The following is a 27,122-nucleotide window of genomic DNA, read 5'->3' on the forward strand; positions in this document are numbered from 1 at the left end:
GATAAACACATGAGGAATACAAGGATATGTTGATAGGGTGAGATGAAGTAAGGTGGGAGGAGGCTCGTGTGGAGCATAAGCACCGGCATAGACTGGTTGGGCCGAATGGCCTGTTTCTGTGCTGTAAATTCTATTTAATTCTATGTGATACCCTTCACAGTCGAACAGCCCCTTGACACTCACTATCCGATGGGCGCTTGCATGAGGTAACAGAGGATGCCCAGTGACTATGAAACCATTACCCCAGTGTCAGTAAGACAGGAGCGGGCAGGGAGGGAGAACTGTACGTCAACTTTTATCATACCATTTCAGAATTAAATAAAATTACTCAAGAATCATTTTAGCTTGGATCTCCAGGACATACTTTACACACACTCAATAAAACCTAAAACTTAATAAATATGTATTCCACAATATCAAGCACTGGGTGTAAAAGTCTATTTATTAAATATATACTGGCTGCTGTGTCAGTTGCTGCTTTTCTATAGGATTATTTAAGGATATGGTGACCCAGTTGTTATGGGCACTGGACTAGCAACCCAGAGCTTTGTGAGTTCAAATTACATCATGACAAGTTTTGGAACTGATTTAATACATCTGGCAATTCATGGACTAGCTCCAGAGTAAATGACCATGAAAACTATCAGGCTGTCATAAAAACCCAACTGCTTCACCAATGTCCTTCCCAGTCTGACCTTTATGTGATTCCAGTCACAGAATCATACAGCACAGAAGGAGGCCATTTGGCCCATCGTGCCTGTGCCGGCTCTTTGAAAGAGCTCTCCAATTAATCCCACTCCCCCTGCTCTTTCCCCACAGCCCTGCAAATTTTTCCTTTTCAAGTATTTCTCCAATTCTCTTTTAAAAGTTACTGTTGAATCTGCTTCCACCGCCCTTTCAGGCAGCGCATTCCAGATCACAACAACTCGCTGTAAAAACATTCTCCTCATCTCCCCTCTGGTTCTTTTGCCAATTCCCTTCACTCTGTGTCCTCTGGTTACCGACCCTCCTGCCACTGGAAACAATTTCTCCTTATTTACTCTCTCAAAATCCCATTTGCATTAATATAAAAGTATTCTACAGTCGAATCAGTGGAGGATTTTTTTGGGACGCTGGAGATTCTGCCGATGCAGCATTGGGTGACACCTGCCATCCCTTGTTGCCCCGAGTAGGTGGTGGGCCTTCTTCTTGAAGACAGTGGCAGCTGGATGGGAGACTGCAAGATGTTAATGATCAACTATTTTACCCAGGGCATGGTAAGTGTAGCTGGATGGGAGACGGTTAATGGTCGACTATCTTACCCAGGGCATGGGAAGAGTAGCTGGATGGAGACTGTGAGGTGTTAATGGTCGACTATCTTACCCAGGGCATGGTAAATGCAGCTGGATGGGAGACTGTGAGGTGTTAATGGTCAACTATCTTACCCAGGGCATGGTAAATGCAGCTGGATGGGAGACTGTGAGGTGTTAATGGTCGACTATCTTACCCAGGGCATGGTAAATGCAGCTGGATGGGAGACTGTGAGATGTTAATGGTCGACTATCTTACCCAGGGCATGAGAAGAGTAGCTGGATGGGAGACTGTGAGGTGTTAATGGTCAACTATCTTACCCAGGGCATGGTAAATGCAGCTGGATGGGAGACTGTGAGGTGTTAATGGTCGACTTACCCAGGGCATGGTAAATGCAGCTGGATGGGAGACTGTGAGGTGTTAATGGTCGATTATCTTACCCAGCACAATGAGAAGTGTAACCAAATGTAGATTTGTTTTGTTGAATTTATTACCTTGGCGTACGTGGTGTTGTCTGCAAACTGGGACAATATTAGTTCAGGGCTCTTCAGGTCAATGCTGGCCATTCCTATTTCACCCCGGGCAAGCCCACGTCCCTCGACTACAGCCACAATTACCGAAGCAACAACGTGAGCTGAGACTGCAGAGGATGATGTAACTGTACAAAAGAAAACATATTAGAAGTACCACAAATACACCACTGGAACAACATTAACGACTGTACTACCTACAATCTTGCAATTTGAAACCTTAACATTACAACAACAACTTGCATTTATATAGCGTCTTTAACGTAGTAAAACGTCCCAGTGTGCTTCACAGGAGTGTTTTGAAACAAAATTTGACACCGAGCCACAAGGAAAAATTTGCAGGGCTGTGGGGAAAGAGCGGGGGAGTGGGATTAATTGGAGAGCTCTTTCAAAGAGCCGGCACAGGCACGATGGGCCGAATGGCCTCCTTCTGTGCTGTATGATTCTGTGACTGGAACCACATAAAGGACAGGTTTGGTCAAAGAGGTAGGTTTTAAGGAACGCCTTAAAGAGGAAAGAGAGAGGTAGAGAGGCGGAGAGGTTTAGGGAGGGAATTCCAGAGCATGGGGCCTTGGTAGCTGAAGGCACGGCCGCCAATGGTGGAGCGATTAAAATCAGGGATGCTGAAGAGGCCAGAATTGGAGGAGCGCAGATATCTCAAGAGGGTTGTGGGGCTGGGGAAGATTACAGAGATAGGGAGGGGCGAGGCCATGGAGGGATTTGAAAACAATGATGAGAATTTTAAAATCGAGGCTTTGCTTAACCGGGAGCCAATGTAGGTCAGCGAGCACAGGGGTGATGGGTGAACGGGACTTGGTGCAAGTTAGGACACGGGGCAGCCGAGTTTTGGATGACTTCAAGTTTACATAGGGTAGTACATGGGAGGCCAGCCAGGAGAGCGTTGGAATAATCAAGGTGAGGTAACAAAGGCATGGATGAGGGTTTCAGCAGCAGATGAGCTGAAGGGCGGGGACGGGCAATGTTACGGAGGTGGAAATAGGCGGTCTTAGTTATGACGTGGATATGTGGTCGGAAGCTCATCTCAGGGTTAAATATGACACCAAGGTTGTGAACAGTCTGGTTCAGCCTCAGACAGATGTTAGGGAGAGGGATGGAGTCAGTGGATAGGGAACGGAGTTTGTGGCGGGGACCAAAGACAATGGCTTCAGTCTTCCCAATATTTAATTGGTGAAAATTTCTGTACATCCAGTACTGGATGTCGGACAAGCAGTCTGACAGTTTAGAGACTGTGGAGGGGTCGAGAGAATTGGTGGTGAGGTGGAGCTGGGTGTCAACAGCGTACATGTGGAAACTGACGCTGTGTTTTCAGATGATGTCGCCAAGGGGCAACATGTAGATGAGAAATAGGAGGGGGGCCAAGGATAGATCCCTGGGGGGACACCAGAGATAACGATGTGGGAGCGGGAAGAGAAGCCATTGCAGGTGATTCTCTGGCTATGATTAGATAGATAAGAATGGAACTAGGCGAGTGCTGTCCCATCCAGCTGGACGACGGTGGAGAGGAGGATGGAGTGGTCAACCATGTCAAAGGCTGCAGACAAGTCAAGAAGGATGAGGAGGGATTGGTTACCTTTGTCACAGTCACAAAGGACGTCATTTGTGACTTTGATGAGAGCTGTTTCGGTACTGTGGCAGGGGCGGAAACCTGATTGGAAGGATTCAAACATGGATTTCTGGGAAAGATGGGCACGGATTTGGGAGGCAACAACACGTTCAAGGACTTTGGAGAGGAAAGGGAGGTTGGCGATGGGGCAGTAGTTTGCAAGGACAGAGGGGTCAAGGTTGTTTTTTTTAGGAGAGGGGTGATAACGGCAGATTTGAAGGAGAGAGGGACAGTAGCCGAGGAGAGAGAACTGTTAACATCAGCTAACATGGGAGCCAGAAAAGGAAGTTGGGTGGCCAGCAGTTCAGTGGGAATAGGGTCGAGGGAGCAGGAAGTGGGTCTCATGGACAAGATGAGCACGGAGATGTCATGAGGGGAGATCGGAGAGAAACTGAAGATGCAAGTTCAGGGCTTGGGCAGGGAGGAACCTTAGAGGAAGTTTGGCCCAGTGGGCTAGCAGTAGGAAAGGAAGTGGCAGAGGCAGCTGATCGGATGGTCTCAATCTTAGAGACAAAGAAGTTCATGAGCTCCTCACACTTGTTGTTGGAGGTGAGGGTGGAGGAGACAGGGGAGAGGGGTTTAAGAAGACGGTTAACAGTGGAGAAAAGAAGCCGGGGGTTATCTTGGCATTCCAGAATGATCCTGGAATAGTGAGCAGTTTTGGCAGACGAGAGCAGGACCTGATACCGCTTTATGTGGTCCAGCCAGATCTGGCGGTGAATGGGTAAACCAGTTGCCCACCATATCCATTCAAGTCTGTGTCCCTTGGACTTAAGGGAGCGGAGGTGAGGGCCATACCAGGGGGAACGGCCAGGGTGAGAGAGAGTAAATGGTTTTAATAGGGACTCGGGCATCAAAGGTGGTGAGGGTGTGGTTGAGCAGATCGGTAGCTGCAGAAATGTCGTGGTGAATGGAGGGCCAAAGTCTGGACAGTTAGTGTAAGTAAGTTGGGAGAGTTTTTTTTCCACAACATGATGTCGATGCAATTATTATGTCTGTGTGTTCCTGCAGAGACAACAAGTTCCCGATTAATGAAAACCAACCTAAAATGGGAGAAATGCCATTCTAAATGTGGACTATTGTTTGGACTGTAGTCTTTGTGTTCAGTCGTGGTACAGTTGGTAACACTCTCGCCTCGGAGTCAGAAGGTTGTGGATTCAAGTCCCACTCCAGAGACTTTAGCACAAAAACCTAGTCCGACACTCCAGTGCAGTACTGAGGGAGTGCTGCACTGTCATAGGTGCCGTCTTTCGAATGAGACGTTAAACCGAGGCCCCGTCTGCTCTCTCAGGTGGATGTAAAAGATCCTATGGCATTATTTCAAAGAAGAGCAGGGAAGTTATCCTGACCAATACTTACCCCTCAACCAACATCACTAAAACAGATGATCTGGTCACTATCAGTGTTGCTTGTGGGAGCTTGCTGTGCGCAAATCGGCTGCCGCATTTCCTATATTACAACAGTGATTACACTTCAAAAAGTGCTTTGTTGGCTGTAAAGTGCTTTGGGACATCCAGTGGTCGTGAAAAGCGCGATAGAAATGCAATCTTTCTTTTTCTAAAATGTGTTTTTGCATTAAAAAGTAATTTTTTTCAGTGTTTCACCAAATGTTTAAAGTAAGACTTGTATTGTGTTATTGTTTTGGGTGGGGTCGGGTGGAAAGTGTATATAAGTGTAAAATGACCAGATGATCTGTTTTAGGTGTTGATTAAGGGATAAATATTGGCTAAGATATCAGGGAGAACTCTCTTGCTCTTCCTTGGGACCTTTGACATCCACCTGAGAGGGCAGACGGAACTTTGGTTTAACGTCTCAGCTGAAGGACGACCCCTCCGATAGTGCAGCACTCCCTCAGTACTGCCCCTCCGATAGTGCAGCACTCCCTCAGTACTGCCCCTCCGACAGTGCAGCACTCCCTCAGTACTGCCCCTCCGACAGTGCAGCACTCCCTCAGTACTGCCCCTCCGATAGTGCAGCACTCCCTCAGTACTGCCCCTCCGACAGTGCAGCACTCCCTCAGTACTGCCCCTCCGACAGTGCAGCACTCCCTCAGTACTGCCCCTCCGACAGTGCAGCACTCCCTCAGTACTGCCCCTCCGACAGTGCAGCACTCCCTCAGTACTGCCCCTCCGATAGTGCAGCACTCCCTCAGTACTGCCCCTCCGACAGTGCAGCACTCCCTCAGTACTGCCCCTCCGACAGTGCAGCACTCCCTCAGTACTGCCCCTCCGACAGTGCAGCGTTCCCTCAGTACTGCCCCTCCGATAGTGCAGCACTCCCTCAGTACTGCCCCTCCGACAGTGCAGCACTCCCTCAGTACTGCCCCTCCGACAGTGCAGCACTCCCTCAGTACTGCCCCTCCGACAGTGCAGCACTCCCTCAGTACTGCCCCTCCGATAGTGCAGCACCCCCTCAGTACTGCCCCTCCGACAGTGCAGCACTCCCTCAGTACTGCCCCTCCGACAGTGCAGCACTCCCTCAGTACTGCCCCTCCGACAGTGCAGCACTCCCTCAGTACTGCCCCTCCGATAGTGCAGCACTCCCTCAGTACTGCACTGGAGTTTGCAAGTAAACTAAATTGCTACTTGAAAATAACAAGTACAGCAGTAAAAACCTGTACTATTTACCCGGCATCCCGGGACATCTGTGAGCCACTATGTAAAGCCTGCTCTTGCTCTAACTTTGTAATATGTACACTGAACCACACGTACTATACACTACACCAACACTATATAGTATAGATCCCATCGTGCCTGTGTCAGTTCTTCACAAGAGCTATCCAATTATTCCCACTCCCCTGCTTTTCCCCATAGCTATACAATTTTCTCCGCTTTAAGTATTTATCCAATTCCCTTTTGAAAGATATTATTGAATCTGCCTTCCCTTTCAGGCAGTGCATTCTAGATCACAACCCGCTGCGTAAAAATAATTTGCCTCATCTCCCCTCTGCTTCTTTTGCCAAGTCCTTTTGTTACCGACCCTTCTACCTTATTCACTCTGTCAAAACTATTCATGATTTTGAACACCTCTATTAAATCTCCCCTTAGCCTTCTCTGCTCTAAGGAGAACAATCCCAGCTTCTCCAGTCTCTCTACATAATTGAAGTCGCTCATTCCTGGAACCATTCTAGTAAATCTCCTCCGCACCCTCTCCAAGGCTTGAACTCCTTCTATGACTCTGTGTTATAGCTGAGAACAACTTCATTTAAAAAAAAAATCACCTTCTGCATGTAGGTGTAATAAAAATGCAAATAAAACAATTCTAACATAAATATCATTCAATCATACCTCATGAATACTGAAAGCTGATTGGCAAGCAGCTACTGATTTCTCATTTACGTGATGTCACACAGGACTCAACCACATGCAAAATGGGGGAGTGGTAAAAATCGGATAAATAATGAGATGAACCACAGCCCCACCACTCCTTTTTTCAAGGAAAATAAAGAAAGACTTGCATTTCTATAGCGCCTTTCATGACCTCGGGACATCCCAAAGCGCTGTACAGCCAATGAAGTACTTTTGAAGCGTAGTCACTGTTGTAATTAGGGTTGCGAAGGGGTGAAAAGTTTCCGGTAAATTTCCGGAAATTTTCCACGGGAAGTTTAGCTTGGGAATTTTGCCCAAAAAAGCACATGCTAGCATAATATTGTTTTTTGTTTGTATTTCTTTCATTTTTTTTCACAGGTCCTCTCTTAAAATTACTAACAGAAATGGAATTTTAATTATTAATGAATTTCTTAATCAATATATGTTTATCTTCTTACTTGGCTTGTTTTAATTGTTTTTTGTGTGACAGTGAACAAATGTGTCCTGATTGGTTGGATGAGTGGATGAGCGATTAGCTCCCTCTATTGGTGATGTAGTGTCATGTGCACAGGTCATGCTTCCATCACATGGAGCATCAGGAAAAATTTACTCACCCTGTTGCAATCGTACTGATCGACCGCAGTTCAACACAGAGACAAATGCCCTTTATTTCTCTGCATAGAACAATGCACGTTTACTGTTGGATGTGTGGAAGCATTTTACCCCAGGCATTAAAGATGGAAAGACTGTGTACATGTGCAAACACTGTACAAAGCCATATGTAAAGAATGCCACAAAGATGCAGCAGCATTTATCCAAATGCAACAACTTCACTCAAAGCTCACAGCAGTCAGCCCAGAGTTCCTCTGCTTCCATTCAAGAAGATGATGGTTCACATTCAGCATCAGGCTCCTATCATCAGCAACTCCTGGCCCACTTGGAAGGTTCTTTGATACAATGGATAACCATAGCCAGAAGAATGCAGATGAGTGCCTTGCTCGAGCTGTATATGCGACAGGCTCACCCCTCATGCTCACAGCCAAAGTGTACTGGAAGAGATCTTTCAATGTTATTCGCCCTGCATACTGTCCTCCCACCAGACATGCTTTGTCTACTTATTTGCTGGAGGCTGAGTATAACAGAGTCCAAGGAAAGCTCAAAGAAACGATAGAGATGGCAGACTGTTGCAGTTATCTCAGATGGGTGGTCAAATGTACGAGGGGAGGGCATCATAAACTCCATCGTCTCAACTCCTCTCCCAGTGTTCTTCAAGAGCACAGACACGAAGGACAACAGACACACAGGCACATACATTGCTGATGAGCTGAAAGCGGTCATCAACGATCTTGGATCACAAAAGGTCTTTGCAGTAGTTACTGACAATGCTGTCAAAAACAGGAAGGCAGATTATTATCTGAATGGCAATAGATTGGGAGAAGGGGAAGTGCAACGAGACCTGGGTGTGCTTGTGCACCAGTGGCTGAAGGTAAGCATGCAGGTGCAGCAGGCGGTTAAGAAGGCAAATGGTATGTTGGCCTTCGTAGCGAGAGGGTTTGAGTACAGGAACAAGGATGTCTTGCTGCAGTTGTACAGGGCCTTGGTGAGACCACATCTTGAGTATTGTGTGCAGTTTTGGTCGCCTTATCTAAGGAAGGATGTTCTTGCCATGGAAGGAGTTTAGCGAAGATTCACCAGGCTGATACCTGGGATGGCAGGAATGACGTATGAGGGGAGGTTGGGTCGATTGGGCTTATACTCGCTGGAGTTTAGAAGAATGAGAGGGGATCTCATTGAAACTTATACAATTCTGACAGGACTGGACAGACTAGATGCAGGAAGGATGTTCCCGATGGTTGGGGAGTCCAGAACCAGGGGTCACAGTCTAAGGATAAGGGGTAAGCCATTTAGGACAGAAATGAGGAGGAATTTCTTCACCGAGAGAGTGGTGAACCTGTGGAATTCTCTACCACAGAAGGCAGTAGAGGCCAATTCATTAAATATATTCAAGAAGGAGTTGGATATATTACTTAAGGTTAAAGGGATCAAGGGGTATGGGGAGAAAGCAGGGACAGGGTACTGAATTTGGATGATCAGCCACGATCTCATTAAATGGCAGAACAGGCTCGAGCGGCCGAATGGCCTACTCCTGCTCCTATCTTCTATGTTTCTATGCTGCGAATATGAAGGCTGCTTGGGCTCAAGTGGAGGAGGCCTACCCTCATATTACGTCTATTGGGTGCACAGCTCATGGGCTCAACCTGCTCCTCAAGGACATCATGGGTTTGAGAACCATGGAAACACTGTACAAGAGAGCCAAGCAAGTTGTTAAGTATGTCAGGGGAAAACAGGTATTTGCAGCAACCTACAACTCCAAGCAAACGACAAAGAACAAGAACACCACACTGAAGCTGCCCAGCAACACTAGATGGCGTTGTCATAATGTACAACAGCCTTCTGGAGGGGAAGGAGTCGCTGCAAGAAATGGCAATATCCCAGTCTGGGGATATGGAAACCATCATCAAGAAAATACTGCTGGATGATGTGTTTTGGGAGAGAGTGGTTAGCAGCCTTAAACTACTCTCACCAGTAGCATCTGCAATTGTTCAGATTGAAGGAGATGACGCTGTCTTGTCAGATGTTCTCAGGCTTTTTGCGGATTTAAAAGAACAAATCAGCATTGCCCTACCCACATCCCTGCTGCTCAAAGCAGAGGAGAAGGCAATTGTTCAATTCATACAGACGCATCAAGAATTTTGTGTCAAGCCAATTCATGCTGCAGCATACATGCTGGACCCAAAGCATGTTAGGAGACCAATACTTTCTGGAGAACAGATCAACAGCGCTTACAGTGTGATTTCTACCCTCTCACGCCACCTCAATCTGGACGTGGACAAAGTTCTGGGAAGTCTGGCAAAGTTCTCTACCAAGCAAGGTCTTTGGAATGGGGACGGGATATGGGAATCATGCAAGCGTATCAGTGCACATACCTGGTGGAAGGGACTTTGTGCATCTGAGGCCCTGTCACCCATTGCATCGGTGATACTCTGAATCCCACCTTCATCAGCGGCCTCTGAACGAAACTGGTCACTTTTTGGGAATATGCATACAAAGGTGCGCAGCAGGCTGACTAACAAGAGAGTGGAGAAACTGGTGGCTATCCGGGCGAACCTACAACTTATTGAGCCAGATACAGAAGTGTCCGCCACACAGTTAGACAGTGACACAGAGGAGGAAATGGACACGTCAGAGTCAGAGAATCAGGAGGAGCAATGATGAGTAGAAGACTCGGAAGACCCATGAGTAGAAGACTCAAAGGGACAAAATAAGGACAAATTACAGGCTAAATAAGCTGACGCTCTTTTTATTTTATTTTAGATGGGTCTTTTTTGTGGGGGTTCAATAAAGTTCAAAATTATAACCTAAATAAAGTTTTGAAAGCCTGTTTTTATTTGTATGGAACAGTATGTCTATTTTGATGACAAAGATAATATAAGGGTCAGAGACAAAAACCATCAGTGTGCAAAAAAACTCAAAATTCCCATAAAATTCTCCAAATTCCCAAAAATTCCCATGGAAAGTTTCCTCTTTTAAAAATTCCCGGTATTTTGCAACCCTAGTTGTAATGTAGGAAATATGGCAGCCAATTTGCGCACAGCAAGATCCCACAAACAGCAATGTGATAATGACCAGATCATCTGTTTTACTGATGTCAGTTGAGGGACCAATATTGGCCCAGGACACCGGGGAGAACTCCCCTGCTCTTCTTCGATTTGTGCCTTGGGATTTTTTACGTTCAGCTGAGAGAGCAGACAGGGCCTCGGTTTAACGTCTCATCCGAAAGACAGCACCTGCGACAGTGCGGCACTCCCTCAGTACTGCACTGGGAGTGTCAGCCTAGATTATGTGCTTAAGTCTCTGGAGTAAGTGTAAGAATAAGCCATTTGCTGTAAATATTGCTGTAACTTGACCAAAACTGAAAACAAACTTGACCACATTTTGGCATACCAGCATGCTTTGGGAAGTTGAGAGGCTCCTGAGGGAACTTGTACGAAAGAAACTGTTCACAGATAAAGACGACCTTGGGCAAGAACAGAACTTTGTTAAACGAACTGTTAAGGCTGCAAGCTGTGAAAGGCTGCCAGCTGCCTTTCACCAAGATAAGAAAAACATGCTTTGAGAGTTCCTGTGGGAACAGACTATTGAACGGTGGAAACATCTTCAGACTTTGGAATGTAATCTTGAAGGCCATTGGATGCCTAACGGACTAGTGATGAGGGTCTGAGAAACAACTGACGACCATTATGCCGTATAGTTAGGGACACGTACGCAGTGGGAGGGTTGCCAAATTTGGGGGTATAACAGGTGCTGTTTCAAGACACTCGGGGCTGCAGTCGGGAGGGGCACCTGGTCAGTTGCCAGAAATCATACGTCTAGTCACAGTCGAATTGACCACTCGTTGGTGTTAGCACGTATGTGGTTTTATTTTGCTTGAGCTTAAAGTAAAGGGATAGCTCTGTGTATATTTAGGTATAATTGGGAATTATTATACGTTACAGGACTATCGGATTACTTGTAATCTCTTGCTGATGTTTAAGTAAAAGCTTTCACAGATTCTTTGGGTTTTGTGTTGTCTGTTCGACGGGTCTGAACTTTGGAAACTGTTTGAGGGGGCGAGGGGCGATTTCCGCACATCTTACATAAGTTTTGAACCCACAAACTTCTGACTCAGAGGCGAGAGTGCTACCGACTGAGCTACAGCTGACACAAAGATACCAAACAGCTGACGACTACCCTTCAAATATTAGGCTTCGCGTAACATGGGGGTTTAAGTTACACTGGATGCTACTTTTAGCTCACAGATTCATGTGTTCCCATCGAATTACTGCTTGTGCTACTTGAACAGCCAACTTAAACTAAGCAGGTTACCGAAGGTGTCACATTAATTGTACTAAAAATGGTGCACAGAGGAAATGAAGCCCCCTCAATGCTTTTGTAATTATATCTATCCAAAAGTTCGTGCCATGTTTCTGCAATATTGCATATAATACTATAATTCGTAGTTAGCAACCAGGTCCAGCAAGGTGCACTTTCAAAATAATCTCTGTGGCTCATATTTCCCTCAGAGGTAGTCTGGACTGGATTCAAATCCGAATTCAAGACATGAAAGACTGTATGTAATCTAAATAATTGAATCTTGCAACACAGGGGAGGACATTCGGCCCATCGTCCCTGTGCTGGCTCTTTGAAAGAGTTCTCCAATTAGTCCCACTCCCATGCTCTCTCCCCATAGTCCTGTAATGTTTTTCCTTTTCACGTATTTCTCCAATTCCCTTTTGAAAGTTACAATTGAATCTGCTCCCACCACCCTTTCGGGCAGCGCATTCCAGATCACAACAACTCGCTGTGTAAAAAAAAAAATTCTCATCTTCCCCCTGGTTCTTTTGCCAATTATCTTCTGGCTACAAACTCCCCTGCCAGTGGAAACAATTTCTCCCCATCTACAAGGTGTAGAGAAGATGTTTACACTTGTGGAGGAATCCAAAACTAAGGCCAAAAATATAAGATAGTCACCAATGAATCCAATAAGGAATTCGGGAGAAACTTCTTTACCCAGAGAGTGGTTAGAATGTGGAACTCGCGACCACAGGGAGTGGGTGAAAGGAATAGCAGAGATGCATTTAAGGGGAAGCTAGATAAGTATTTGAGGGAGAAAGGAATAGAAGAATATGGTGATAGGGTGAAATGAAATAAGGTGGGAGGAGGCTCATGTGGAGCATAAATACCGGCCTGGACCAGTTAGGCCGAATGGCCTGCTTCTGTGCCGTAATATCAAAACCCCTATTTAGCCACCTAATAAGTCTTTATCATCTACTGTACATTTTTGCTTTGATAACAATACAAATTTAGAAACAGGCAAGTAAGTTTATGAACTACTGGGACCTAAAATGAATACGTGAATTTCTCCGTGATAGAAGATTAAAAATAAGATCATATCCGTGAACCTGAAAGTCCAGTTTGGGGAGTCCGAAGTTTGCAGGCGGGTCTGGTATTGCGACTGCTGCTGGTGGTGGACACGGGCGTCTTCCCGATTCTGGTATCGTCTAAACCCTTCAGCGAAGAACTGCTCTGGGCCGAGGCAACGGTAAACAGGCTTCTGTTCCCTGCATTTGAGCTCTTATCACCAAAGTATGAATCTGCCAAAACAAAAAACCAAGGTGGATTATGATGAGTCAAAGAGTCATTATGGCATAGAAGGAGGCCATTCGGCCCATCGAGTCAGTGCCGGCTCTCTGTAGAGCAATCCAGTCAGTCCCATTCCCCTGCTCTGTCCCCGTAGCCCTGCAAGTTTATTTCCCTCCAATTTCCTTTTGAAATGATTGATCATCTCCGCTTCCACCACCCTCGTCAGCAGCGAGTTCCAGGTCCTCGCCACTCACTGCGTAAAAAAGTTCTTCCTCACATCCCCCCTGTATCTCTTGCCCAAAACCTTCAATCTGTGTCTCCTAGACCTTGTACCATCAACTAGAGGGAACAGCCTTTCCCCGTCTACCTTATCCAAACCCGCCATAAACTTGTACACCTCTATGAAATCTCCCCTCAACCTCCTTTGCTCCAAGGAGAACAACCCCAGCTTCTCCAACCTGTCCTTGTAGCTAAGATTCCCCCATCCCCGGAACCATTCTGGTAAATCTCCTCTGCACCCTCTCGAGGACCTTCACATCCTTCCTAAAGTGTGGGGACCAGAACTGGACGCAATACTCCAGTTGTGGCCTAACCAGAGCTTTATAAAGGTTCAGCATAACTTCTCTACTTTTGTACTCAACACCTCTATTTATGAAGCCCAAGATCCCATATGCTTTGCTAACTAGTCTCTCAATATGTCCTGCCACCTTCAAATATCTATGCACATGAACCCCTAGGTCCCTCTGTCCCTGCACTCTTTACAACTGTGCCATTAAGTCTATATTGCCTCTCCCTATCCCTTCTGCCAAAATGCATCACATAAGAAATAGGAGCAGGAGTAGGTCATTCATTTGGCCCTTCGAGCCTGTTCCGCTACTCAATAAGATCATGGCTGATCTTCTACCTCATCTCCACTTTCCTGCACTATCCCCATTTGATTTCCTTAATATTCAAAAATCACCTCACACTTCTCTGTATTAAATTCCATCTGCCACTGAAAATAAGATTGGTAAAGAGAGAATATGAGAGTAGAATGGTGGTTAACATAAAAAGGAACCCAAAAATCTTCTACCGGCATGTAAACAGTAAGAGGCGGGGTGGGGCCTATTAGGGACAAAGAAGGTGATATATGTTTAGAGGCGCAGGGCAAGGCTAGAATACTCAATGAGTACTTTGCATCGGTGTTTACTAAGGAAGTGGATGCTGACAAAATATCAGTAGAAGTGGAAAAGGTAGAAGCAATGGAAGGGGTGAAAATTGACAGACAGGATGTACTAGAAAGGCTGGGTATGCTTAGAGTGGATAAGTCACCTGGTCCAGATGGCTTGCATCCCAGGTTGCTAAGGGAATTGGGGGAGGAGATAGCGGAAAGGCTTGCCATAATTTTCCAATCTTCCCTATATGTCCTTACACCCTTCAAGAAAGGGTGTAAGGACAATCCTAGTAACTACAGGCCGGTCAGTTTAACATCAGTGGTGGGTAAAGTTTTAGAAACAATAATCAAGGAAAAAATTAACGGGCACTTGGGGAGGTTTAAGCTAATTAAGAGCCAACAGATTTGTAAAAGGCAGATCGTATTTGACTAATCTAATTGAATTTTTTGATGAAACAGGGAGGATTGATGAAGGGAATGCAATGGATGTTGTCTACATGGATTTTCGGAAGGCGTTTGACAAACTATCACATAGAAGGTTGGTTAACAAAATTGAGGCTCATGGAATAGGTGGGTCAGTGGCAGCTTGGATAAGGAATTGGCTTAAGGACAGAAAACAGTGAGTTGTGGTAAATGGCTGTTTTTCAGACTGGAGGGTAGACAGTGGTGTTCCCCAAGGGTCAGTGCTGGGGCCACTGCCTTTTTCGATATATATAAATGACCTGGATATTGGAATACAGAGTACAGTTTCTAAATTTGCCGATAACACCAAACTTGGGGGTGTGGCAAACAGTGATGATTTATATCCTCCAGTCTGATGAATAAAAGATCCACTAACAACAACTTGCATTTATATAGCGACTTTAATGTAGTGAAATGTCCCAAGGCGCTTCACAGGAGCGTTATCAGATCAAATTTGACACTGAACCACAGGCTTGGTTTTAAGGACCATCTTAAAGGAGGTTAAAAACACGTATGGGATACTTGGCTTTGTAAATAGGGGCATTGAATACAAAAACAAGGAAGTCATGCTAAACCTTTAAAAAATCTCTGGTTAGGCTTCAGCAGGAGTATCGTGTCCAATTCTGGACACCACACTTTAGGAAGAACGTCAAGGCTTTGGAGAGGGTGCAGAGATTTACCAGAATGGTACCAGGGATGAGGGACTTCAGTTATGTGTAGAGATTGGAGAAGCTGGGGTTGTTCTCTAAGAGCAGAGAAGGTTAAGGGAGATTTAATAGAGGTATTTAAAATTATGAGGGGTTTTAACAGAACAAGTAGGGAGATGCTATTTCCTCTGGTAAGCAGGTCAGTAACCAGAAGTCAGATTTAAAATAATTGGCAAAAGAACTACAAGGGAAATGAGAAATTTTTTCACACAAAGAGTTGTTAAGATCTGGCAAGCATTAGCTGAAAGTGTGGTGAATCCGATTCCACAGCAACGTTTCTAAAGGCAATTGGACATGTACTTGAAGAGGACTACTTTGAAGGGTTATGGGGAAAAAGCTGGGGAGTGGGACTAATTGGGCAGCTCTTTCAAAGGGCCGGCACAGGCACTGCGGGCCGAATGACCTGATTCTGTGCCGTATGATTCTATGATTCTCTATGAGAAATGTAGAGAAGCAGCGAGGTTTAGGAAGGGAATTCCAGAGGTTAGGGCCTAGACAGCAGAAGGCACGGCTGCCCGTGGTGGAGTGAAGGGAGTGGAAGAAGTCATATATCCAAATTTGCTGATGACACAAAGATAGACGGCATTGTAGGCAATGTAGATGAAAGTATAAAATTACAACGGGGATATCGACAGATTAAGTGAATGGGCAGAACTGTGGCAAATGGATTTCAATGTAAGCAATTGTGAGGTCATCCACTTTGGACCTAAAAAGGATAGAACTGGGTATCTTTCTAAATGATGAAAAGCTAAAAACAGTGGCGGTCCAAAGAGACTTGGGGGTCCGGGTACATAGGTCAATAAAATGTCATGAATGGGTACAGAAAATAATCAAAAAGGCTAATGGAATGCTGGCCTTTATATCTAGAGGACTAGAATACAAGGGGGTAGAAGTTATGCTGCAGCTGTACAAAACCCTGGTTAGACCACACCTGGAGCACTGTGAGCAGTTCTGGGCACCACACCTTAGGAAGGATATATTGGCCTTGGAGGGAGTGCAGCGTAGGTGTAATGAAATCTGTTTGTCTTGATCCTGTATTCGTTTTGCACTCATGTATATTACCCTCCCCCACTGTGTATAGTTTCACTTCCTCTTTCCCGACTAACCTGGGAGGTTCCAGGTCTTGGCTCTTGGCTCCGCCCCTGACTTCTCTTACATAAAGATCCCAGGATCTGTATGACTCATTCTTGTGAACCAGTCGGCGTGTTGAGATGTTAGCTCTGATCTTAGTGATTAAAAGCCAACTTGTTTAAGTCTATAACTTCTAGTTTTGTGGTTATTGAAGGCCCATCAGTAGGTTTACCAGAACACCCGGACTTCAAGGGTTAAGTTACGAGGAGAGATTACAAATTAGTGCTGTATTCCCTAGAACTTAGAAGGTTAAGGGGTGATCTGATCGAAGTTTTCAGGATATTAAGGGGAACAGATAGGGTAGATAGATAGAGAGAAACTATTTCCGCTGGTTGGGTATTCTAGGACGAGGGGGCATCGTCTAAAAATTAGAGCCAGACCTTTCAGGAGTGAAATTAGGAAACACTTCTACACACAAAGGGTGGTAGAAGTTTGGAACTCTCTTCCGCAAACAGCAATTGACACTAGATCAATTGTTAATTTTAAAATCAGAGATTGATAGCTTTTTGTTAACCAAAGGTATTAAGGGATATGGGCCAAAGGCGGGTATATGGAGTTAGGTCGCAGATCAGCCATGATCTCATCAACATAAGAAATAGGAGCAGGAGTAGGCCATTTGGCCCCTCGAGCCTGCTCCGCCATTTAATGAGATCATGGCTGATCTGATCTTGGGCTCAGCTGCATTTCCCTGCACTCTCCCCATAACCCTTCACTCCCTTATTGTTCAAATGACGGAACAGGTTTGAGGGGTTGAATGGCCTCCTCCTGTTCCTATGTTCTTACAAGTTGCCAGAATTGTATTTATATAGCACCTTACTAAAAGGTCCCAAGGCCCTTGACAGGAATGTTATCAGGCAGAATTTGACACCGAGCCACATTAGGACATGTGGCCGGCCAAAAGTTTGGTCTTAAGGAGCGTCTTAAAGGAAGATAGAGAGGTGGGGAGGTTTAGGGAGGGAATACCAGAGCTTAGGGCCCAGGCAGCTGAAGGCACGGGTGCCAATTGGCGGAACGATTAAAATCGAGGATGCGCAAGAGGCCAGAATTGGAGGAGCGCAGAGATCTCGGAGGTTTGTAGGGACTGGAGGAGGTTACAGAGATAGGGAGGCGAGGAGGCCATGGAGGGATTTGAAAAAAAGGATGAGAATTTTAAAATCGAGGCGCCAATGGCACTCTAGGGTTGGGCTGGGATGGCGAGTGCCAAGAGCAAGCGGGGGGCACGCAAGTGCCTGCCGCGGGAGCGCGCACGTGTCAATGGCTGGAGCGCGCGCGTCGGACTGTCTTCGCTTGGGGGAGTCGCCTCTCTCTCTCTCGCTCACACCTCTGGTGAAGCCGTTGTTGCTGCTGCCGCCGCCACCGCCGCCGCCTCCGCTGGGGGTGAAGCCGCTGGCCGTGTGGGAACAGGCCGGCTCCGTGCCCGAGACCGAGGCGGGCCGCCCGGTGGAAGAGCTGGAGCTCCGGCCTCCTCCTCCAGCTGCTGCTGGGGGGCAGGGTGTTTCCAGCAGCCCGAAGGCGTAGCGCGGAGGCCGGGCGGCGGGCTGAGGGGTGAGGGTGCCGGACTCCGGATTCTTCAGCATCGCGCGAAAGCAGCAGCGCGCCAAGCCACACAAAATGGCGCCGGGCTTTCCCTCGCCCGCCCGGTCTGGCCGGCAACTGCGCAGGCGCGGCGCGGCGCCCACGTGATCGGCGGCCCGGCCTGCAACTGCGCAGGCGCGGCGCCGCACACGTGCTCGCCCGGCCGCCCGCCTGGCGCATGCGCGCTGCAGCTGGCCCACATGTCGCTCGCTTGGGTCATTGACCATTGACAACTATAGTGGGATTCACAAAAGTTATTGAGTAATTTTCTCCATCTGGCTCTCTCAGGTGGACTAGAAAGAAAGAAGAAAGAAAGGCTTGCATTTCTACAGCGACTCTCAGGACCACCGGACGTCCCAAAGCACTTTACAGCCAATGAAGTACTTTTTGGAGTGTAGTCGCTGTTGTAATGTGGGAAACGCAGCAGCCAATTTGCATCACAGCAAGCTCCCACAAACAGCAATGTGATAATGACCAGATAATCTGTTTTTGCTATGTTGGCTGAGGGATAAGTATTGGCTCAGGACACCGGGGAGAACTCCTTCTGTTCTTTGAAATAGTGGCCATGTGATCTTTTACATCCACCTGAGACAGCAGATGGGACCTCGGTTTAACGTCTCACCCGAAAGACAGTGCAGCACTCCCTCAGCACTGCACTGGAGTGTTCAAGTCCCTGGAGTGGGATTTCGAAGAAGAGCAGGGGAGTTCTCCCCCGGTGCCCCAGGCCAATATTTATCCCTCAATCAACATCACTAAAAAACAGATTATCCGGTCATTATCACCCTGCTGTTTGCGGGAGCTTGCTGTGCGCAATTTGGCTGATTTAGTGCTCTTACGAACATAGAACTCGCTACCACAGGGAGCGGTTGAGGCAAATAGCATAGATGCATTTCAGGGGAAGCTAGATAAGTACATGGAGAAAGAAATAGGTTATGTTGATGGGGTGAGATGAAGAGGGGTGGGGGGAGGCTCGTGTGGAGCATAAACACCAGCATGGACCAGTTGGGCCGAATGGTCTGTTTCTGTGCTGTACATTCTCTGTAATAACATATATGTAAATTTACAGCACCGAAGGAGGCCATTCGGCCCACCGAGTCCGCGCCAGCTCTATTGAAGAGCAATCCAGTTAGTCTCACTCCCCTGCAATTTCCGCATTTGGGCAAGATGAAAGAATTTAAATAGTTTGCACTTGTGGGATCTATGTATAGTGACACGTGAGTGCAACTCATGACAATGAAATATACATCAGGTTCAACTTCAATTATATAGGAACACGAGTTAGATTCGGCCCCTCGAGCCTGTCCTTTTTTATTTGTTCACAGGATCTGGGCGTCGCTGGCAAGGCCGGCATTTATTGCCCATCCCTAATTGCCCTCAAGAAGGTGGTGGTGAGCCGCCTTCTTGAACTGCTGCAGTCCATATGGTGAAGGTACTTGAGGCAGTTGAGGCCAATTCATTAAATATATTCAAGAAGGAGTTAGATATATTTCTCAAGGCTAAAGGGATCAAGGGATATGGGGAGAAGGCAGGGACAGGGTACTGAATTTGGATGATCAGCCATGATCTCGTTGAATGGCAGAGCAGGCTCGAGAGGCCGAATGGCCTACTCCTGCTCCTATCTTCTATGTTACTCCCACAGTGCTGTTAGGGAGGGCGTTCCAGAATTTTGACCCAGCAAAGATAAATGAACGGCCAATTTATTTCCAAATCAGAAATGTGTGAGGCTTTGAGGGGAACTTGGTGGTGTTCCCATGCACCTGCTGCCCTTGTCCTTCTAGGTGGAAGAGGTCACGGGTTTGGGAGGTGCTGTCGAAGAAGCCTTGGCGAGTTGCTGCAGTGCATCTTGTAGATGGTACACACTGCAGCCACGGTACGCCGGTGGTGGAGGGAGTGAATGTTTAAGGTGGTGGATGGGGTGCCAATCAAGTGTGCTGCTTTGTCCTGGATGGTGTCGAGCTTCTTGAGTGTTGTTGGAGCTGCACTCATCCAGGCAAGTAGAGAATATTCCATCACACTTCTAACTTGTGTCTTGTAGATGTTGGAAAGGCTTTGGAGATTCAGGAGGTGAGACACACGTTGCAGAATACCCAGCCTCTGACTTGCTCTTGTACCCATTATTATTTATGTGGCTGGTCCAGTTAAGTTCCTGGTCAATGGAAACCCCCTTGGATGTTGATGGTGGGATATTCGGCAATGGTAATGTCATTGAATGTCAAGGGGCGGTAGTTAGACTCTCTCTTGTTGGAGATGGTCATTGCCTGGCACTTGTGTGGTGCAAATGTTACTTACCACTTATCAGCCCAAGCCTTAATGTCATCCAGGTCTTGCTGCATGCAGACATGGACTACTTCACTATCTGAGGAGTTGCGAATGGAACTGAATACTGCGCAATCATCAGTAAATATCCTTTGACCTTATGATGGAGGGAAGGTCGTTGGTGAAGCATCTGAAGATGGTTGGGCCAAGGACACTGCCCTGAGGAACTCCTGCAGCGGTATACACACCCATCTTCTTTTGTGCTAGGTATGACTCCAGCCAGTGGAGAGTTTTCCCCTTGATTTCCATTGACTTCAGTTTTACTCGGGCTCCTTGATGCCACACTCGGTCAAATGCTGCCTTGATGTCAAGGGCAGTCACTCTCACCTCACCTCTGGAAGTCAGCTCCTTTGTCCATGTTTGGACCAAGGCTGTAATGAGGTCTGGAGCTGACTGGTCCTGGCGTAACCTAAACTGAGCATTGTTGAGCAGGTTATTGGTGAGTAAGTGCCGCTTGATAGCACTGTCGATGACACCTTCCATCACTTTGCTGATGTTTGAGAGTAGACTGATGGGGCGGTAATTGGCTGGATTGGATTTGTCCTGCTTTTTGTGGACAGGACATACCTGGGCAGTTTTCCACATTGTCGGATAGATGCCAGTGTTGTAGCTGCACTGGAACAGCTTGGCTAGAGATGCGGCTAGTTCTGGACCACAAGTCTTCAGCACCTTAGCCGGAATGTTGTCGGGGCCCATAGCCTTTGCCGTATCCAGTGTGCTCAGCCGTTTCTTGATATCACGTGGAGTGAATCGAAATGGCTAAAGACTGGCTACTGTGATGGTGGACCGTGGGAGGAAGCCGATATGGATCATCCACTCGGCACTTCTGGCTGAGGATGGTTGCGAATGGCATCATTGAGGATGGGGACATTCATGGAGCCTCCTCCTCCCGTTAGTTGTTTGTCCACCACCATTCATGACTGGTTGTGGCAGGACTGCAGAGCTTTGATCTAATCTGTTGGTTGTGGGATCGCTTAGTTCTGTCTAGAGCATGCTGTTGCTGCTGTTTAGCATTCCTCTCCCTAACATCTGTCTGAGGCTGAACCACACTGTTCGCAACCTGGGTGTCATATTTGACCCTGAAATGAGCTTCTGACCACATATCCGCAGCATAACAAAGACCGCCTATTTCCACCTCCGTAACATCACCCGTCTCCTCCCTTGCCTCAGCTCATCCGCTGCTGAAAACCTCATCCATGCCTTTGTTACCTCTAGACTTGACTATTCCAACGCACTCCTGGCTGGCCTCCCACATTCCACCCTACGTAAACTTGAGGTCATCCAAAACTCTGCTGCCCCGTGTCCTGACTCGCACCAAGTCCCGTTCACCCATCAACTCTGTGCTCGCTGACCTACATTGGCTCCCGGTTAAGCAACGCCTCGATTTCAAAATTCTCATCCTTGTTTTCAAATCCCTCCATGGCCTTGCCCCCTCCCTATCTCTGTAATCTCCTCCAGCCCCACAACCCCCGAGATATCTGCGCTCCTCTAATTCTGGCATCTTGAGCATCCCTGATTATAATCGCTCCACCATTGGCGGCTGTGCCTTCAGCTGCCTGGGCCCTAAGCTCTGGAATTCCCTCCCTACACCTCTCCGCCTCGCTACCACTCTTTCCTCCTTTAAGACATAGAAACATAGAAGATAGGAGCAGGAGTAGGCCATTCGGCCCCTCGAGCCTGCTCCGCCATTCAATGCGATCATGGCTGATCATCCAAATTCAGTACCCTGTCCCTGCTTTCTCCCCATATCCCTTGATCCCTTTAGCCTTAAGAAATATATCTAACTCCTTCTTGAATATATTTAATTAATTGGCCTCCACTGTCTTCTGTGGTAGAGAATTCCACAGGTTCACCACTCTCTGGGTGAAGAAATTCCTCATCTCAGCCCTAAATGGCTTACCCCTTACCCTTAGACTGTGACCCCTGGTTCTGGACTCCCCCACCATCGGGAACATCCTTCCTGCATCTAGTCTGTCTAGTCTTGTTAGAATTTTATACGCTCCTTAAAACCTACCTCTTTGACCAAGCTTTTGGTCACCTGCTCTAATTTCTCCTTATGTGGCTCGGTGTCAAAATTTTTGTCCTTTAATACTCCTGTGCAGCGCCTTCGGACGTTTTACTACGTTAAAGGCACTATATAAGTACAAGTTGCCGTTGTTGTATGTAGTCCTGCGTTGTAGCTTCACCAGGTTGACACCTCATTTTTAGGAACGTCTGGTGCTGCTTCGGGCATGTTCTTCTACACTCCATATTGGTCCCCTGGCTTGATTGGAATGGGGAAAATTTGCAGGGCTATGGGGAAAGAGCGGGGGCAGTGGGACTAATGATGGAGGGGGGGTCATTGATGAAGCAGCTGAAGATGACAAACTATTTCCGCTGGTTGGGGATTCTAGGACTAAGGGGCATCGTCTAAAAATTAGAGCCAGACCTTTCAGGAGTGAAATTAGGAAACACTTCTACACACAAAGGGTGGTAGAAGTTTGGAACTCTCTTCCGCAAACGGCAATTGACGCTAGATCAATTGTTAATTTTAAATCGGAGATTGATAGCTTTCTGTTAACCAATGGTATTAAGGGATAAGGTCAAAGGCGGGTATATGGAGTTAGATCATGGATCAACCATGATCTCACTGAATGGCAGAGCAGGCTCGAGGGGCTGAATGGCTTCCTCCTGTTCCTATGTTGATGGTAATGGTCGAGTGAGGGATATTGTAAGAAATCATGAATTAGAAGAAATAACTTGAGACAAAAAAGTCTCTTCAGACTGGTGTTAGAATAATTGGATAGACACTTAGAACTTGCTGATGTTCTTGGTTCCCTGCGGATGTTCTAACATTCTGCACCGTGGCGGTGATCTTGTTTCCAGACTAGTTGTCTGCTGTTTGTGTGCTAGAAAGGATGTTGACTGTATCTTTGATAATCTACGCTAGGCCTAAAAAGAGAGTAAGAGAGATATCTAGAGAGCTTTTAGCACAGACGGTGAAGGGAAGGGAAGAGCTGTTCACGCACGCCAGCCGTCTGTCCAATCGGGACCGATACCAGCTGCTTGTCACGGTCGTATGTCTATCTTGATTGCGTGTTGTACTTAACGAATCCAGTATGAGGTGGTTTGGTGATGCCTCCTGTGTCACTACTACCGCAACGACCATGCTTTACGGGTCTAACAGGACCTGTTCCATTAATAGCCCCAGTTTCTGCTTCACACCACATCTACCCGCAACAATCAACCAACATGTTTTGGTGCAAGACAACTCGAGAATAGATATTGAAATTGATAGTATAGGGGACGACTCACACTGGTGGGATATTGGGGTTTATATATCAGCACACCCTTACGGTCGTATTATTTCACATGGTCTGATAGCTCTCCAACTTATAATGATAGTGTATTTGATATATGTAACCCATGTAGTAAGACTTTGATACACAAGCCAATTGTGTACTCATGCCTATGACTAACCATCACTAACAAGTTAATTGAGCACACCAAAAGAGAAGATCCGAAGCAACATAGAGGAGACCCCAGGTGGGGTAAGATCAGGAAAGATAGAAGAAACAGAGGAGACCCCAGGCGGGGCAGAATTGGAACACCGGAACAGTGAACTGAACCTGTGTGAAGGGTCGGAGGTTGCTCCTCCCCCTCAAAAGAATGGACTGTAAGAAACGGGGAAATCTTCATTTCTGAGTCTCCCTACTAACTAATGCCCAAGTTGAGAAAGCAATAAGTAAATTAGGGGACTGTGAGTGGTGGGAAGTAGCTTATAATGCCAGCCAGCATCTCTGGGCATGAATGGTATCAGCGGGCCGATAACTTAGAATTAGCTAGATTAGTCAAAAGAGGATTGTGAGAAGTCAATAAGGATATTTCCTTCTCAAGGTGGGGAGTTGTAAGAAATTGTGAATTGGAAGAAATAACTTGAGACAGTCTCTTCAGACCGGTGTTAGAATAACTGGATGGACGCTTAGAATTTGCTGATGTTCTTGGTTCCCTGCGGATGTTCTAACATTCTGCACCGTGGCAGTGACCTTGTTCCCAAACTAACTGTCTGCTGTTTGTGTGCTAGAAAGGTTGTTCACTTTGATAATCTACCCTCGGCCCACCCCCAAGGTGCGATAAATGGCAGTTGGAAAGGTTACCTGTAAACATCTGACATGATTCTCTGACTATATAAGCTGTGTCTTTATGCATTTCTCCACTTCACCTGAAGAAGGAGCAGCGCTCCGAAAGCTTGTGATTTCAAATAAAGCTGTTGGACTATAACCTGGTGTTGTGTGACTTCTTACATTTGTCCACCCCAGTCCAACTCCGGCATCTCCACACCATGGCACGGATGAACGGACACCGCGCAACAATCACCAGGCAGGAGTGTTCCCTCCCAGTCGGGGAACACTTCAGCAGTCAAGGACATTCAGCCTCCGATCTTCGGGTAAGCATTCTCCAAGGTGGCCTTCGAGACACACGACAACGCAAAATCGTCGAGCAGAAACTGATAGCCAAGTTCCGCACTCATGAGGACGGCCTCAACCGAGATCTTGGGTTCATGTCACGCTACATGTAACCCCACCTGATGCAGGGTCATCCAGACTCGAGTCGACATTGGCTTGTTCTCTCTACACAGATGCGGCCGGACCTGCTGTGATTTCCAGCCAAAAAAAATGTTTTTTGTCTGTTTTTTTGTTTTTCATACAGACCCCAGCATCTGCAATATTTGACCCCTTGTGACCCCACCTCATTGTTCTTTGATGTAATGTTTCCCTGACTGACCTGTTTGGACACCATTCACACCTTTGACTGCTGTGATTATCTCTCTGCCTAGGTGTGATAAATGGCAGTTGGAAAGGTTACCTGTAAACATCTGACATGATTCTCTGACTATATAAGCTGTGTCTTTATGCATTTCTCCACTTCACCTGAAGAAGGAGCAGCGCTCCGAAAGCTTGTGATTTCAAATAAAGCTGTTGGACTATAACCTGGTATTGTGTGACTTCTTACATTTGTCCACCCCAGTCCAACTCCGGCATCTCCACACCAAAAAGAGAGAGAAGAGGAGATATCAAAAGAACTTTTAGCACAGACGGTGAAGTGAAGGGGAGAGCTGTTTGCGCACGCCAGCCGTCTGTCCGATCGAGACTGATACCAACGGCTTGTCACAGTCACATGACTGCTATGTCTATCTTGATTGCATGTTGTACTTAACTTAAACTGCCGCTCCTTAATAAAAAGCCTTAGAACTCCTCAGACCCTTTGGGTAATGTGTGTGTGACCTGTGATCCAAAATCTTACAATATGCCGGGCCATGAGGTTACAGATTGTCCTGCCATTCAAGAAGATAATGGCCCTGAAATTAGGATTGGGGGCTTGCCGCGCGTGCAAGCCCCCGATGTGCACTCACCCGGTGCGCCGACATCTGAAGCCCGGGCCTGCTTGCATTTCCTGTCACTGGCCCGGTTCAGATGTCGGCGCGCTGTGCTAACCTGATCCAGCGGCGTAGTTAGTGCGATGTGCCGGCTGGGATCAGGTGAGCACGGTGCAGCCAATCAGGGGAGGGGAAACTCATTCATGAGTTTGACAGTAAGAACTGTCAAACTCATGAAAAGTATGGGCTGCCAAAACACTACTTTAACTTTAAATAACATTTTAAAAAACATCCCACTGATTATATTAACTATAAATAAGTTTTTAAAAATGTTTTAAACAATTAATCAATTTTTTGAAAAAAATAATTTTTTTAAAAATAGGGTCTAAAACTAAACTTACTATCCTGTAAATTCTTTAAAAATAACAAACCTGTGGAAAAAAAAATTCTACATTGTACTAAAAGCCCACTTACCTGAAAAACTAAATACTTACGTCTGGTTTTTCCACGCGTAAAGACCGGAGGCCTTTACACTCGGGCAACTCTGGAAAAAAAAAAGGAATTTCACTGCGCACGCGCTGCCTGTGCAGTCGCGCGCGTTCTGCCTCTTAACCCCTTGGGTCAGAGGACAGGAAATGCCGGTTTTCAGCGCATGCGCTGTGCATGCTGAAAACCGGCAATTCCTCCAGGCACACGCGTAAGTACCCCGTCCTTACTCACGCGTTGTGCCCGGAATTACTGGGCCATTGGCTGATCTGTATCTTAACTCCATTTACCCACATTTGTTCCAAAACCCTTTATTGATAAGAGGCGTCAGTCTTGGCTCAGTGAGCAGCACACTTGCCCGAGTCAGAAGGTAGTGGGTTCAAGGCCCTGTCCAGGGACTTGAGCACATAATTCAGGCTGACATTTACTGCTGCTGTGTGCTGGCAGTTGGTCGGAGATGCCTTCTGTCGGAGGAGATGTTAAACCGAGGCCCCGTCTGCCCTCGCAGATGGATGTAAAAGACCACATGGCACTATTTTGAAGAAACATAAAAGATAGGAGCAGGATTAGGCCATTCGGCCCTTCGAGCCTGCTCCGCCATTCAATGAGATCATGGCTGATCATCCAAATTCAGTACCCTGTCCCTGCCTTCTCCCCATATCCCTTGATCCCTTTAGCCTTAAGAAATATATCCAACTCTTTTTTGAATATATTTAATGAACTGGCCTCCACTGCCCTCTGTGGCAGAGAATTCCACAGGTTCACCACTCTCTGGGTGAAGAAATTCATCCTCATTTCAGTCCTAAATGGCTTACCCCTTATCCTTAGACTATGACCCCTGGTTCTGGACTCCCCGGCCATCATAAACATCCTTCCTGCATCTAGTCTGTCCAGGCCTGACAGAATTTTATAGGTTTCGATGAGATCCCCTCTCAATCTTCTAAACTCCAGTGAGTATAAGCCCAATCGACACAATCTCTCCTCATATGTCATTCCTGCCA

At 46.7% G+C, this 27,122-nt stretch overlaps 1 protein-coding gene and 1 long non-coding RNA gene across 2 annotated transcripts in view; one reads left to right on the forward strand and one right to left on the reverse strand.

Moving 5' to 3' along the window:
• The window catches only part of msh4 (mutS homolog 4), a 99,492-nt gene extending 81,450 nt beyond the window's left edge, over positions 1 to 18,042 (reverse strand). The window contains exons 1-3 of the mRNA XM_085983551.1: positions 17,710 to 18,042; positions 12,755 to 12,946; positions 1,785 to 1,948 (exon numbers count right to left, since the gene is read on the reverse strand). Of these exons, the coding sequence (XP_085839677.1) occupies positions 1,785 to 1,948; positions 12,755 to 12,946; positions 17,710 to 17,965 (612 nt within the window). The 5' untranslated portion in view covers positions 17,966 to 18,042. The remainder of the gene's footprint in view (positions 1 to 1,784; positions 1,949 to 12,754; positions 12,947 to 17,709) is intronic.
• Positions 10,577 to 25,476, forward strand: LOC147122414 (uncharacterized). Its single transcript, XR_015077743.1, has 3 exons — positions 10,577 to 11,221; positions 14,548 to 14,626; positions 24,578 to 25,476. It is a non-coding gene; the product is annotated as an uncharacterized LOC147122414 (long non-coding RNA).
• Positions 25,477 to 27,122: the final 1,646 nt, after the last annotated feature.

The sequence above is a fragment of the Somniosus microcephalus genome, chromosome 3 (assembly GCF_052327205.1).
Source record: "Somniosus microcephalus isolate GS21.2 chromosome 3, FLI_Smic_1.0, whole genome shotgun sequence".
NCBI lineage: Eukaryota > Metazoa > Chordata > Chondrichthyes > Squaliformes > Somniosidae > Somniosus > Somniosus microcephalus.